This window comes from Rhincodon typus, chromosome 7 (assembly GCF_021869965.1).
Source record: "Rhincodon typus isolate 14 chromosome 7, sRhiTyp1.1, whole genome shotgun sequence".
Taxonomy (NCBI): Eukaryota; Metazoa; Chordata; class Chondrichthyes; order Orectolobiformes; family Rhincodontidae; genus Rhincodon; species Rhincodon typus.
Genome location: NC_063338.1, coordinates 61,259,052 through 61,273,633, shown reverse-complemented (window position 1 = coordinate 61,273,633; position 14,582 = coordinate 61,259,052). Strand labels below are relative to the sequence as shown.

The window sequence follows — 14,582 nt, the reverse complement described above, 5'->3', positions numbered from 1 at the left end:
ACAGACAGTCCCGGCGGGTTTGGGGGGAGGCGCAGTGCAGAGATGAGAGGACATGATAACAACAAGCAAAAAGGCAGGAAATCGGAGCTGGTTCACAATTTGAAGGTGTTGAACTCAATATTAAGTCTAGAAGGCTGTAAGGTGCCTAGTCTGAAGATGACGTGTTCCTCCAGTTTGCTCAGTGATTCACTAGAACACTAGCATGCCAAGGACCAATTTTTGTGGGCATATGAGTATGACACTGTTAAAATGACTGGCTACGGGAAGATCGGGGTCCTGCTTGCGCACAGACCGAAGGTGTTCCTCAAAGTGGTCACCCAGTCTACGTTTGGTTTCTCCAATGTAGATTGGGCCACATTGGGTGCCATGAATACAGTACACAGAATTGGAGGAGGTACAGGTGAAATGCTCTTTCTCCTGGACAGACTGTTTAGGCCCTTGGATGGTGAGCAGAGTTTCCCTTGTCCTCAGTTTTCATTCCTCCAGCCTCCACATTCAAAGGATAATTTTTCACCATTTCAGAAATTCCAACAGGACACCAACACCAAACACATTTTCCCCTCACTCCCTCGTCTGCATTTGCAGGGAACGTTCCCTGCAGGGCACCTTAGTCCATTGCAAGACTACCAACACAACCCACCCTCTCCACTGCACCTTCCCATGTAATGCAGAAGGTGCAACATCTGCCTCCTCACCTCCCTGCTCACCATCCAAGGGCCTAAATTTTTGTATTTTTTTGTTAGTCTCCCTTTGTGAAGTACTCTTAAACTGAACCAAAGTAAATCAGATTAAATTTACATAACTGGGGAAATGGCAGGGAGAGAACAAAATGGAATCCCAAGTCTTCTATAGGCACAAAATACAAAAAGGGTGGTAAAAGGAGTAGGGCTGACTGGGGACCAGAAAGGAGATTTACACATGGCAGCATGGCTGAGGTATTAAATGAATCCTCCATATCTGTCTTTACCAAGGAAAAGAAGCCACGTGGGCAATAGAGTCAGAAGAGGAAATTCGATCACAAGAAGTGTTCAAAATTACTAGGGAGGTGGAATTGGATAGTGATATTTAAAGCTGATATTTCTGTACCAATCAACAAAAATCTGACTACAATCCCATAACGCAACAGACCGCTGTGGTTGGTTTGCTAGCCGAGCTGGTTTGTTAGTTCACAGATATTTCATTACCCTGCTAGGTTACATCAGTGCAGCCTGCGATGAAGCGCTGTTGTGTTTTCCTGCCTGGTATTTAAACTCTGGGGTCTGTTGGATTTGAATACCTCATTTTTCCAGTTGTCTTTTGCAATGGTGTGTGTGTGTATGTATAGGGTCTAGTTCTGTGTTTGTTGATGGCCTCGTTCTTCACCAAGAAGGCCTCTAGGAATTCCAGTGCTTGTCTCTGGCCTATCCTAGGATCCTGGTGTTGTCCCAATCGAACTGGTGATTCTCCTTTATCCGTGTGAATGGAGATGAGTGAGCATTGGTTGTGTCTTTTTGTTGCCAGTTGGTGTTCATGTCCTTTTATGGCAATTTTTTTTTTTCTGTCTGCCCAATGTAATGTTTGTCGCAGTCCTTGCATGGAATTTTGTATATTACGTTGGCTGTGTACACAGTGGGTAAGGGGTCTTTGGTTCGAATTAGCAGTTGAGCAACCACCACTTGCTATGTAAAAATCGAAAGAAAAGCGGATGCTGTGAATCAGGAACAAAAACAGAAGCTGCTAGAATAGCTCAGCAGGTCTGGCAGCCTCTGAAGGCAAAACTGTTAACATTTTGGGTCTAGTGACAGAACGTAGATGTTCTGCGAAGCGGTCACCCGGTCTATGTTTCGTTTTCCCCAATGTAGAGGAGACTACGTTGTGAGCAGCGAATGCAGTAGACTAGATTCTTGCAACAAAATTCCTGAACTACCTGTTGCCTGCCAGTTGAACACACCACTCTGTTCCCTGTCATCATCTGTCTCTGGCTTGCTGCATTATTCCAGTGAAGCTCAAGTAAGCTGGAAGAACAACACCACCTCACTTTCCGCTTGGGGACCCTGCAGCCCTCTGGACTGAATGTAGAGTTCAATAATTTTAGGGCCTAAACTCTTCCATGTCCCAGCCCCCTATCCCACACACCACACAGCCTGCCATTACATGTCACCTGTTGTTAATGGTGACTATTAGTGACTAACAACTATTCACCTTCCCAGCCTGATCATTATTAACTCAGTATATCCAACTGCCCTTCTCTCTCTTTAGGCTCTATCTTATTGTTTACTCCCTGTCCCACCACCCCCCTCCCCTTTTTTCCACAAATCAACTGACGCTTTCCCAGCCACCATAAATTCTGAGGAAGGGTCACCAGACCTGAAACGTTAAATGTATTTTTTCCTTCACAGATGCAACCAGACCTGTTGAGCTTTTCCAGCACTTTGCTTTTGTCACCAGTTGCTACAGATATAGTCATTATGAACCACAATGGAGTCCACTAGCTCCCATATTATGCAGTTACAACATATTGCCTGGCCCTGCATCTCTCTATTTACTTAGGTCTTTGTTCACTTTTTTTTAAAAAAAAAAAAATCCTTTTTTTTTTGTTTGTAACCTGTAAGTATTTTCCACATTTAACTTCAATCTGAAAGTAGTCTGTAATTGTCATGTTATAGCTATCACCAACCACTGAACTTGGTGTTTACCTGTGATTTCACTCTTTTTTTTTTTTTTTTTTTTTGTGTTGGATGCCTGACCCTGGGGTTTATCTTATCCGGTTCTCTTTTCAAAAAAAAAAACTTAAACTATGAGCCAAAAAAAAAGCAAAAAGCACCCCTTCCCCTCTGCAACGAATTCCCACGCTGCCTCTACATTCCCCAAACGATATACTCACTTGGACTGTGTTTTAGTCCAGATATGATCTTTCCATGACCATGTGAAGCTTGCTTCACTGGAAACATCTTCAGACTCTGGCCCAGGCAGCATTCTGGTTAATCTCCATGTACCCTCTCTAGTGCAATTATAACTGCACACAATACTCCAGTTGTGGTCTAACAGTTCCGGCATAATCTCCCTGCCTTTGAATTGTGTGTCTCAACTAATAAAGGCATGTATCCAAATTGTTGCCTTTGATCTACCCACCCTGCTACCCTATGGGATCTGTGGCCATGTGTACCAAGGTCCTCTGACTCTCAGTACTTTCCAGGGTCCTATCATTTCCTTTGTGGAATCCCTTTCTATATTAACCCTCCCAACGTGCACTCTGCCACATTCTTTTTTGGGTTGCATTCCATTTGTAACTCTTCTGCCCAGCTGGTCAGTTGTTGATATCCTGCTCCAGTTTACAGCTACTCTCCTCACTTTGTTACCACCTTACCCATTTTTTGATCCATGTACTTAATCACATCCCTTGCCTTGAGTTGAAAATAATACGGACCACACAAACAATAAGGGTCCCAGTACTCAGCCTTGTGGGACATAGGAAACAGATTTCCAGTCACAGAAACATTCCTCTGCCATCACCCTTTGCTTCCTGCCTTCCGACCACTTTTAGGTTCTAATATGCCATTTTGCCTGCGATCCGATGGGCTTTTACTTTCTGGAACAGTTGACGTGAGAAACCTTGCCAAAACCTTGTTAAAGTCCATGTAGACCACATCAGATGCATTTCTTTTGACAGCATCCTTGATGTTTATTTGATACTTTGCTCACAAGTTTATTTAACATTGTAAGAACTGCTGCAATGAAAAGGGCATTAGCAACATGGACACAAAATCAGCTGAGTGATAAGAAACCAAATGCAATAGTTAATATTTTTGAGATGAAGGGAAGTGTAGTTCCCTGTGGTTGATATTGGTACCCCTGCCAATATTTGAGTGTAAAATACACTTTGTTGTTATTCGTAATATTTGGTCATGTTCTAATGTGTGACTTAGAGTCCAGCTGACCACATTTTATCAGAATAATGTCTGCGAAGTAAATTTTCATTGCAGTTTACAGAATATCTTTTAAATTCTGTTTTGCTCTATGCATTTAATACTAGGAGGCTTTGTACATGCACCAACTGCTGCAAAAGTGGATGTGGTTTACCTGCCTTCCTCACAGTTCTGTACTAAAAAAAGAACTGTCAGAATGGAAGCATGGCTTCCAAAGAAATTTCCTGAGATGTAGAGCTCCCTTCCATCCTTTCTGTTGAAGGGTAGGGCCACAGTGGCCATATGTTTGCCACTCCTCAGAAAATTTAGCCCTTCAGTTTCCCAAGCAAGTGCTGATGTGCAACTGCACTCTACCCTCTTACAATGACTGACTATCTGGTCCTGTGCCTATATTAGTAGTTAATGCAATATGAACTTTTTACTAATTCTTAATCTAACTGACAGTCATCTGAAAGCTAATTTTATGCTGAAGGAGGCTAAATTTAAGTTTTTTTTTTGAAATTATTTTGCAGAATATAATTTCAAATAGACATTGTTTATAATCATTTTTAAGGTTTTATGAATTTTGGGCAAAGAACAATAGGCTTTGGGCATACGAATTGGACTCTTGAATGTTAGATGTTGGAAAATCTTTTGTATTCAACTGTAATTTTTTTTTTTATTGACTGGACAGAAGCAGTTTGAGAGGAAACACCTAAAAGATTTCAATATTTGGTTTAAGTCTTGGAAAATTACGTGTTGAATCTCTTTGTATTGATTTTAATAAATTTGAATAATGTTAAAGATGTGTTATACCATGTGAGTAAATGTCTTCAATTCTAATTCTGTACTGTTTCCCAAGCATTTTAGTAAACAGCAAGGGCGAAATGTCTTGACTTTTTGCTGAGCTTTTTCCTGAAGTCCTAACTTCCAATTTTCCTATTCCTATTCCTAGATCAATGTAGCTCGCATCCGTAGTGATTGAGTGTTATGTGAACCCTTTAAAGCAAATCTAGCTTCTGCAGTAGGCTAATATACATTTTAAAAACTGGACTTTGTATTTTCAGCCTGTAACATGACATGAACCAATTTCCTTTTTCCAAACCCAAGTGTTTGGAAATCCAGAGGTGCTGAGAGTTTTTGACGAATCTGTGATTTTTTTTTTTTTTTTAGAAAAAATTAGATTTAAAAATTTATGGAAGTGATTTGATATGGGCAAATGAGCTATGTTGAATGGTTACATCCATTGAATTAAAATTGAAGTTGAGAAAAAAATATTCACAACTGCAGAATGTGAAGTTATTTAACTTGCTTCTTTGGTGCTAGTCCTTTTTTTAAAATAGAGTTCATATAAACAGACCTATTTTCCTTTTCATCTATTTTAATGTATCATCTGTTTTGCTATAGCCTTGCACCATAGCCTGTCTTTATGTTGATGTCTATTTTCATCTGAAGTAGTTCCTGTCTTTAATAGTTACTTGGATACTCCTATACAGGATGGGCGGGGGAAGAGGAGAGTCTTCTAACTTTTTTGCTTTCATTTGTTTGGCTGTAACTCTGGTTTTCTTGTTCACCACTTTTACTTGTACAGAAGTCTCCTGAATTGACTAGAGTTTCTCTTAATCAATTGGAAGGAAGGGATTGCAAATAGGAACTTTTTTTGTACATGGGATCTGGACGTTACTGGCTAGGCCAGCATTTATTGTCCTCCCTAATTGCCCAAGGACAGTTAAGAGTTGACCACAGTGCTGTGGGTTTGGAGTCACATGCAGGCCAGGTGAGGTAAGGAAGGCAGTTTTGTTCCCTAATGGACATTAGTGAGCCAGAATTATTACTATTACTTTTTTTTTTTGAACAATTTGACAGTGGTTTCGTGGTTTATCATTAAGCTATTTAATTCCAGCTTTTTTTTTTCTGATTTTTCAGATTCCACCATCTGCCAAGATGGGATTGGGACCTAGGTTCCCCGGACATTACCTGAGTCTTTGGGTTAATAGTTTAACAATAGACTAGTCTTGGCCATCTCCTCCCTGTATTTTTTTTATTTTGGTCCTCACATTTTGTGGTATTCTTTTCCTGTCGTTCTATATCTTTCTTCCAATGGAATTTTGAAAATAACTGACATGAGCCAATGTGTTGCTTTGTTTTCTTTATTCATGGATTAAACCCCACTTCTCCCAAAACTTTTCTAAAATGTCTTCACAAATCATGAATTGTTTCTATGCTGTGTGGTTTCTAGAACTGATGGCAAAAATGACTAGTAGAATACAGTAAAAGCATTTGACTGGTAGTTATGCTGTAACTGTCATTTGGATGATTAGCTAACAGTAAACCATTTGGCAAATAGCATAATATTGTCCAGTCATGAGCAAGGTCTAATTTAAAGAGAGTTGAGTTTAAAAGATGGTCTTACAACTTTAGATAAGAAATAAGAACAACATTCAGTCCCTTGAGCCTGTTCTGCCATTCAGTAGGATCATGGCTGATTTGACATTCCTCACCTCCATTTCCTGCCCTCTTCCCATAGTCCTTGATTTCCCCTTCTGATCAAGAATCTAGCCATCTTGGCTTTAAATACACACACAGATTCTGCCCCCAGAGCTCTCTGTTGCATGGTGTTCCAAAGACATTTGATCCTTAGAAGAAATTCCACCTCATTGGAGTCTTAAATTGGTGCCCCTTTTATTCTGAGATTATGCCCTCTGGTCCTAGACTCTCCCATGAGGGGAAACATCTTCTCCACATTTATCCTGTTGAGCTTCTGAACAATCCTATATATTTCAATGAGATCACCTCTCATTCTTATAAACTCCAGTGAGTGAAGTCCCACCGTATTGAACACTTTTGCTCATTAGACTGAATACCAAGGATCATACTAGTGAGCCTTCTCTGAATTTGTTCCAAGGAAATATCTTTCCTTAAGGGGACCAAAACTGCTCACAGTACTCCAGATGTAGTCTCATCCGTATTTTGTACAGTTGCAATGAGACTTTCTCACTGTTTTATACTCAAACCCCTTGAAATAAGGGCCAACATTCCATTGGCCTTCCTGATTACTTGCTGCACCTGTTTGTGAGCTTTGTGTTTCATGCACAATTACCCAAAACATTTTTGCATGCTTTTGTCACGTTTCCTATTGCCTCTTGATTTGATTTCAAAATGAAATGCTAACCAGCTCTGAGAATAATGTCTGATTCATTTCCTGTTGTACGTATTTAATGTTCAGCTGTTAAATTAATTTAATTCACCACATTTTCCAACGTCTCCTAGGAATATGGTAGCCGTATATACTTACAGACATGTGCCACATTTCCCCTCTCATTGCAGCAATTTGACTTTTGTCCTACCTTCTCTCCCCTTGTGGCACCAAGCTGGAAAAATATTGGTATAAAATGACAATATTTCAAGAGTTATCATTTTACAATGCTTTAATTTCCTGTGCATTTGTCACTTCACAGTATTGCTACAGAAACTGAAGATTTGTGTAAGTGTTCTTATTTGCAAGAGGCCCCAATTTACTTATGTTCATTTACTGAAATTTGGAAATAAATCCTTGCTTAGTTACCAACTTACTTTTATTTCTGCACTGAACTGGTGCAAAGTTCAGTGCAAGGTTATGAAAAGTGGTTGACTTAATAAATATTTAATAACCACTGGTGTGTCCAGATGTGTTGTTTGATGGAGTCAATCTATTTTGCATTAAATAGATGTGTGCAATACATGTGGATATGATCTCAAATGCTAGAGGTATAGAGTTCCTTTTAAAGTACATCTGGCCTATGCACCTAAGAATTTATCTGTATTATTCACTTATACTTGGAGGGGCAGCTTTATAACTTATTCTTGTGTTCTCTTGGCAGTTGTTTGCGAATCACTGTCAAGTATTTCAATAAGGGACTGGAAAAGACAGATCAGGATTACATTTTTACACTTATTTTCTTCTGAAGAATGGTCCCCACCCAAAACGTCAGCTTTCCTGCTCCTCTGATGCTGCCTGGCCTGCTGTGTTCCTCCAGCTCCACACTTTGTCATCTCAGAATTACAGCTGCTTTTACTGTGGTGTATGAAACTAAAATCTGTTAAATGATCTTTAGTCCTACCTTAAGAATTTATCCATTGAATGAATGTTCCAAAAACTGGGAAATAGAAGTAAATTTTGAACATGATTGTCATCAAACCTGTTGAAGATCAATTATTTAAAAAGAAATGTCCACATCGAATAGTTTGTCAACTGCTGTTATTGAAAATATTTTGACAGTTAATCTTTTCATAGCCCTACAGTATAGAAGCAGGCCCTTTTTAACCCATCCTGTCTGTGGTGACCAACAAATACCAGGTTTCACTAATCCCACTTACGTACATTTGATCCATAATCTACTATGCCCTGGCATTAAGTACGCACCCAGATGCTGCTTAAATGTTACATGAGTAGCTGCTTCCATCAGCATGTTTCAAATTTCTACTACCATCTGACTCCCTTTCCTGTCACCTTAAACTTTATGCCATCTGGTCTTAGACACATCTGCCATGGGGAACACGTTCTCACAATCTGTTTTTGTTTATGCATGTCATAATTTTGTATACCTCAATCAGATCCTGCTCCTCAGCTTCCTCTGCTCTAAGGAAACAAACCCAGCCTATCCAGTATCTCCTCATAGCTGACTTTTCATCACAGGCAACATCCTGGTGACTCCCCTCTGCATCCCCTCCACTTCAGCCACGTCCTCTTTAATGTGAATTCAAGATTTGGATATTGAGCATTACAACTGAAATAGTTGATTTATTAAAAATTTTTAATTTCAAGTGATGTACCACTGAAAAGTGTTTTCTAGCAGATCAGCTCTGTACCAGTCTGATTTTAGTGTCTAGAAACTACTGAAGGACATTTTAGCAAGTCTTTTTTCCCTTTGAGTTCATAGCATACGTATGCACTGGTTCACTTAAATTCACTTTAACGTTGGTGTGAAATTATTTCTTTCCCCTGGATGAATGGGAAAGTATAGGATGTTGTCCACTTAAAGATTGATGTTAAACAATAGGCATATTTGGTTACATGTTTTATACTCTTAACCTGTTTGAAATGTCTCTGATAATTAACTTTGAAACATGAGAATAAACTTTACCTGTTACACGGTTGGGGGGTGGTGGGGTGCTGGAAGAAATAGAATTTATTAATTTAACCAAGAAGTTAGCGATCTGACTTTTCTGTTTAATTTTTTTTTGTGTATAGGTCACATGATTCACAAAATGAAGAGGAGAGTTCTGTGCCAGATTCACTCTGGAGACGATACAGTGAATTTGAATTGTTGAGAAATTATTTAGTTGTTACGTATCCTTGTATAGTAGTACCACCTCTACCTGAAAAAAGAGTGAGTAGTTTTCATTTTGGCACCACCTATATCCCCAAATGCAAGACAAATTCAGTAATTGTCAATGCAATAATCAAATAATGTAAGAAGTCCTTCAAAATAAAAGTCTGCCTTTTGATATCCTGCACAGTGCATGAGGATATGCAAGGCTTCTGCTGAACAAAGTATCCATAACCATTTTTGCCTCTCTACCTGACTTTCCCAAATAAGGTGGTGTATCAGTCCATCTCGCTTCTAGAGAGGCAGAGATCTATTGAGAATGCTGAAGGAGATCAGGTGCATTGCCATAGATTGCAGTTGTTTTAACAAAGAACATTGCTGAAAGCTTTTCTCACCAATTCAGACTTCTTATTAATGTAGATTTTAGTATGAACTAGATTGAAATTCCAATATAATGGAGTCATTCTTAAAGCAGTCCTTAGAGGAAAGAGCACTGGATATCTATTCTTTGGATTTGACTGTAGATTTCCAGGGTAAATCTCAAATGAGGAAAACCAATTAACATATGTAGAAAACTGTACACTCATTGAATACCTCATTTTTTTGGAGTATTGTATATCAGTCCACCATGTTGGACTTGCTCAGCCTGCCTTGAATATCTGGTAATCCTGCCTGTAAGATTTGAATTCCTGAAGCCTTTTTTTTTTTTTTTTAAACACATGCAGCCTGCCTTACCCCAGAGAAATCACCAAACACTTAACTAAAAGTAGTTGCAACATTATTGAATAAAAAGTGCTACATGAGTAACCTGCCTTCTATTCATACCTGCAGGCAGAATTTGTTTGGCATAAATTATCTGCTGATAACATGGATCCTGATTTTGTTGAACGACGAAGGATTGGTCTTGAAAACTTTCTGTTGCGTGTTGCTTCACATCCTACTCTCTCTTGTGATCCAATTTTCTATTTATTTTTAACACAGGTATTGGAAGTTTCACTTGTCTTGTTAACTCTGCAATTTTAGTATTTTTGTTGCTAAACATGAATGGATGGCTTTGGCATGGTTCATGTGATGAGTATGGCTGCAGAAAAGTGAGAAAGGAAAGCTGTATTTTTAAAAATCTGACTTTGTGACATCTGCAAGCTAAATGTAAGAAAATATTTATTGTTGAGCAAAGACCAAGTCCTTTTTCCATGTTCCTATGCAGCTCTTAAGACGATTTCTAATTTTAGTGAACGCAGTGAAGTCCATATAGATCGCGTCCAGTGCTCTGCCCTCATCAATCCTCTTCGTTACTACTTCAGAAAACGCAATCAAGACTTCCCGCACACACAGCCATGTTGACAATCCCTAATCAGTCCTTGCTTTTCCAGATACATGTAAATCCTTTTCCTCAAGATTCCCTCCAACAACTTGCCCACCACCGATGTCAGGCTCAAGGGTCTATAGTTCCCTGGCTTTTCCTTATCACCTTTCTTAAACATTGGCACTACTTCAGCCAACCCCAGTCTTCTGGCACTTCGCCTGTGGCTATTGACAATCATATCACGGCAAGGGGACCAGCAATAGCTTCCCACAGAGTTCTAGGGTACACCTGATCAGGTCTTGGGGATTTCTCCACCTTCAGGCATTCTTAAGATGTCCAGCACCACTATCACTGTAATATGGACATTTTTCAAGATATTGCCATCTATTGCCCCATGTTTAATATCTTCCATCTTCTTCTCCACAGTAAACACTGATCCAAAATACTTGTTCAATATCCCTCCCATCCCCTGCTGTTCCACAGATAGGTTGCCCTGCAGATCTTTAAGGGGCCCTATTCTCTCCCTAGTAACCCTTTTTTGTCCTTAATATCTACAAAATCCAATTGGATTATCCTTTAACCCTATTTGCCAAGGTAATCTCATGTCCCCTTGGGAGGTCATGCTGTGACTGTACAGGACATTGGTTAGGCTACTTTTGGAATACTGCATGCAATTCTGGTCTCCCTGCTATAGAAAAGATGTTGTGTAACTTGAAAGGGTTCAGAAAAGATTTGTAAGAATGTTGCCAGGGTTGGAGGGTTTGTATTCTAAGGTGAGTCTGAATAAGCTGGGGTTATTTTCCTTGGAGCATTAGAGGCTGCAGGGTGACCTTACAGAGGGTTATAAAATCATGAGGGGCATGGATAGGGTAAATAGACGACAAGATCTTTTTTTTTTTCCGGGGTGGATGAGCCCAAAACTAGAGGGTGTAGGTTTAAGGTGAGAGGGGAAAGATTTAAAAGGGACCACAGGGACAACTTATTCATGCAGAGGTGTGTATGGAATATGCTGCCAGATGAAGTGGTGGAGGCTGGTACAATTACAACATTTAAAAGGCCCCTGGATGGGTATATGAATAGGAAGGGTTTAGAGGGCTATGGGCTAAGTGCTGGCAAATGGGACTAGATTTGTCTAGGATATCTGGTTGGCATGGATGAGTTGGACTGAAGGGGCTGTTTCCATGCTGTACATCTGACCGAATGACAGTGCTTCCTTTCAACATTGACAAGTCGTCACTACAATTAATTCGAGCTACAGGCTTTGGGGTCAAAACTTTCTTTTTGGTCAGCTGACTTCTTTGGATATGAACAATTCCGTGTTGCTGCCAGGGTTTTTTTTTTTTCTTTGTTATGACTTCCCCTTTCATGCACATGTGAGCATCCCCTCCCATATGTGCACGCATGAGTTACAAAGTTTGAACAGGTAACGGCTAGTTGGTCATCAATATTTTTGCCTCCACAAACTGCCTAAAATATATCTTACGGATTCTGCTGCACCCTTTCTCAATTTGCTGCTGGAAAGCTCTAGAAGTCCTTTGCTGCTGGAACAATGAAAGTTTATTTTGTATGCTGGTTCAAAGCCACTTCCATGTTTTTCCTATTTTGATCAGTCCCTGAGAGAATGGCGTCTGTGATTTGATGTCTTGATGCATTTTGCTGGACTGTTCCTCATGGTTGAAAAAGCCACCCTTAGCAATGAACCTCAGAATCCAAACTATAAATGTGTTGGTACAAACATGTGACCGTGTGCGCTGTTACCAAATGGTGCTTCATTATAGTATCCCCACTCTGAGGTAATCTAAATCGTTATGCTGCCGTAACATCCTAGCAACCCAGTTCTCTTCCTTTCATTTTAGCTTTCTCTCGTTCAATCTGAGAGCCTTAATAAACCCGAAAGATAAATGTTATTGGATATCTTTCCATTTATGCAAGATCAAAAATTACTTCAATTACATGATTTGTGAATTGCAAGCAGTACAATTTTTAAAGAAAAGTGGGCCAAACAAACGGCTGCAATATTATATAGTCATAAGCTTGCAAAGTCATTCTACAACTCCACTAAATAAAAATTCAGTGTTTGAATATACTGAGCCAGTTGGTAGCTATCAGCACGTATGTAAATGACTAGTTTTGAATGACTTGCTGGAATACTGCATGAGAAGCTGGTTTTTTACTGTTTACTGCTTAATTTTATTAGGAAAATGGCTGGAAAGAAGCAGCAAATGAATCAGGGTTCCAAGCTAAGGTAAAATGGACTTTTATTCATTTATACACTTAAATGTGGAAATGTGTGGTGTACTAATGTAAAATTACTCTTTAAATAATGTAGGAGTCTCTTTTGGTTGCATCTTTCAAAGTCCTGCATAGACAACTTGACCAATTAGTGTATATATATCATTCAAATGTCCACATTCTTCAACAGTGAAGAAATTGTCAAGATCCAATCCAAGCAGATGGTGTTTTGGGGTGTCAGTTGAAATTTGAAAGCACTTCTGGAAGGAATTTAACTCTAAATTGGACTTGACAGTTTAGTGCTGAGTGGTATAAATTATTTCCAACACCTTTTTGTGACTTCCAAGTAAACATTTTGAGCTATTTTTGACTGAAAGAAAATATACACTTATCAATAAAGCAATTGACTGTCCTCCTTTAAACCCATCCCTAACCATCTAATTTGGTACTTCTGAACCTTGTAATTGCAAGCATTGTGATGTTTTTGCATCAGGCTTGATTGATTCAGTTGAGCTATCATGTTTAGTGCAGTGAGTTTTCACTCTTTCCCAAAATTGACATGTGTAGCCACTTAATTGTGAGCTATCTTTTAGCACTTTTTAAATTGATCAAATCTTCACTTTCAGTTTTGATTCTAGTAACATGAGTTCATTTGATTTAGGACTTGCTAGTATGAGCTAATTTATCTTTTTATACAGTATTGAAGAAATTGTCTTGAGTTTTTCCAATAAATAAGGTGTTTAAACAAGGATCTTGTCTGACCTATTCAGATGGACATGATTGATCCTGTGATGAGTCAAAAGGGAGCCGCTCTAACCAGCTCATCACCACTAAAATGTATCAAGTAACTTGTCACATTACAACATAGCAAGATCATGATAACCGTATTTGTCTGCTTCCATAAGCAATATTTCCTTTTTGTAATTCGTGAGCCCTGGAGTTGAGAATTGTCAGGTCAGCAATGACCTCATTAAATAGCAGAGCAGACTCTGGGCCATATGGTCTAATTTTGCTCTTGCGTTTTATAACCTTATCTTAAAATCAGAAGCAAAAAGAGAATTGCACTGCAGAAATTCTGTTTATTTGCTGCCTTTTATGGAGGGTGGAGAAATGAAAAATACCCTCTTTAATTCTAGTCAGTTTGTATACATTTTTAAGTATTTAGAGCACAGAAGTGATCTTTATCTCTTTCCAAGGTGATGAAGGTTTGTAGTACTGCATTACAGAAAACTGGATTGCCAAAATGGAAAAAACTTTCTTAACAGAATTATGTCCAAAAATCAATTCAGAACTGCTGATTTTTTTTTCCTTGATTGGCTGCACCAGGGCCCAAAACTATATCCAGTTGACCTTCAACCACATTTACTTGTACAGCTGAGCAAAGTGGGCACAAATATGCGCTCAAGTAACGTTTCCTGCGACCATCATTCCGAGTCTGAGTTTTGGACATTTTTAAAGATCTGTCCTTTAGCACAATGCAGTCAATGTGTGTGCCACGTTCGTACTTAGAGGAATGCTGAGAGTACAGCCTACTTGCAGCTTTGTTGTTTTATGCCACAAATGCTGTTCGCATTTAATTTAAAATTCTCATTTGCAATCGATTTGGCCATAGCAACTTCAAACTATGATGTATTTGCTTAACATTTTTGTGGGGACTCTGATCTTTGTCATTTGTCTTCAAAAGTACAAATTCTATTCTATTTGCCTTGGATGCACTGCATCAATTAAACCTGAATCCACAAGGACTAAAGGGATTGTTTTTAAAGTACATAACCTCTTTGAGATTTTTATTTTTTGAGCAGTGCTTACTGTTTTTAATAGACAACAAGGCGTTGAGCTGGATGAACACAG

General features: G+C 39.1%; 1 protein-coding gene across 1 annotated transcript in view; it reads left to right on the top strand.

The window, feature by feature from the left end:
• snx4 (sorting nexin 4) overlaps nucleotides 1–14,582 on the top strand; it is a 59,940-nt gene that overhangs the window by 18,084 nt on the left and 27,274 nt on the right. Inside the window, exons 3-5 of the mRNA XM_020526792.2 lie at nucleotides 9,115–9,253; nucleotides 10,025–10,174; nucleotides 12,697–12,744. Coding sequence (XP_020382381.2) covers nucleotides 9,115–9,253; nucleotides 10,025–10,174; nucleotides 12,697–12,744 — 337 coding nt within the window. The remainder of the gene's footprint in view (nucleotides 1–9,114; nucleotides 9,254–10,024; nucleotides 10,175–12,696; nucleotides 12,745–14,582) is intronic.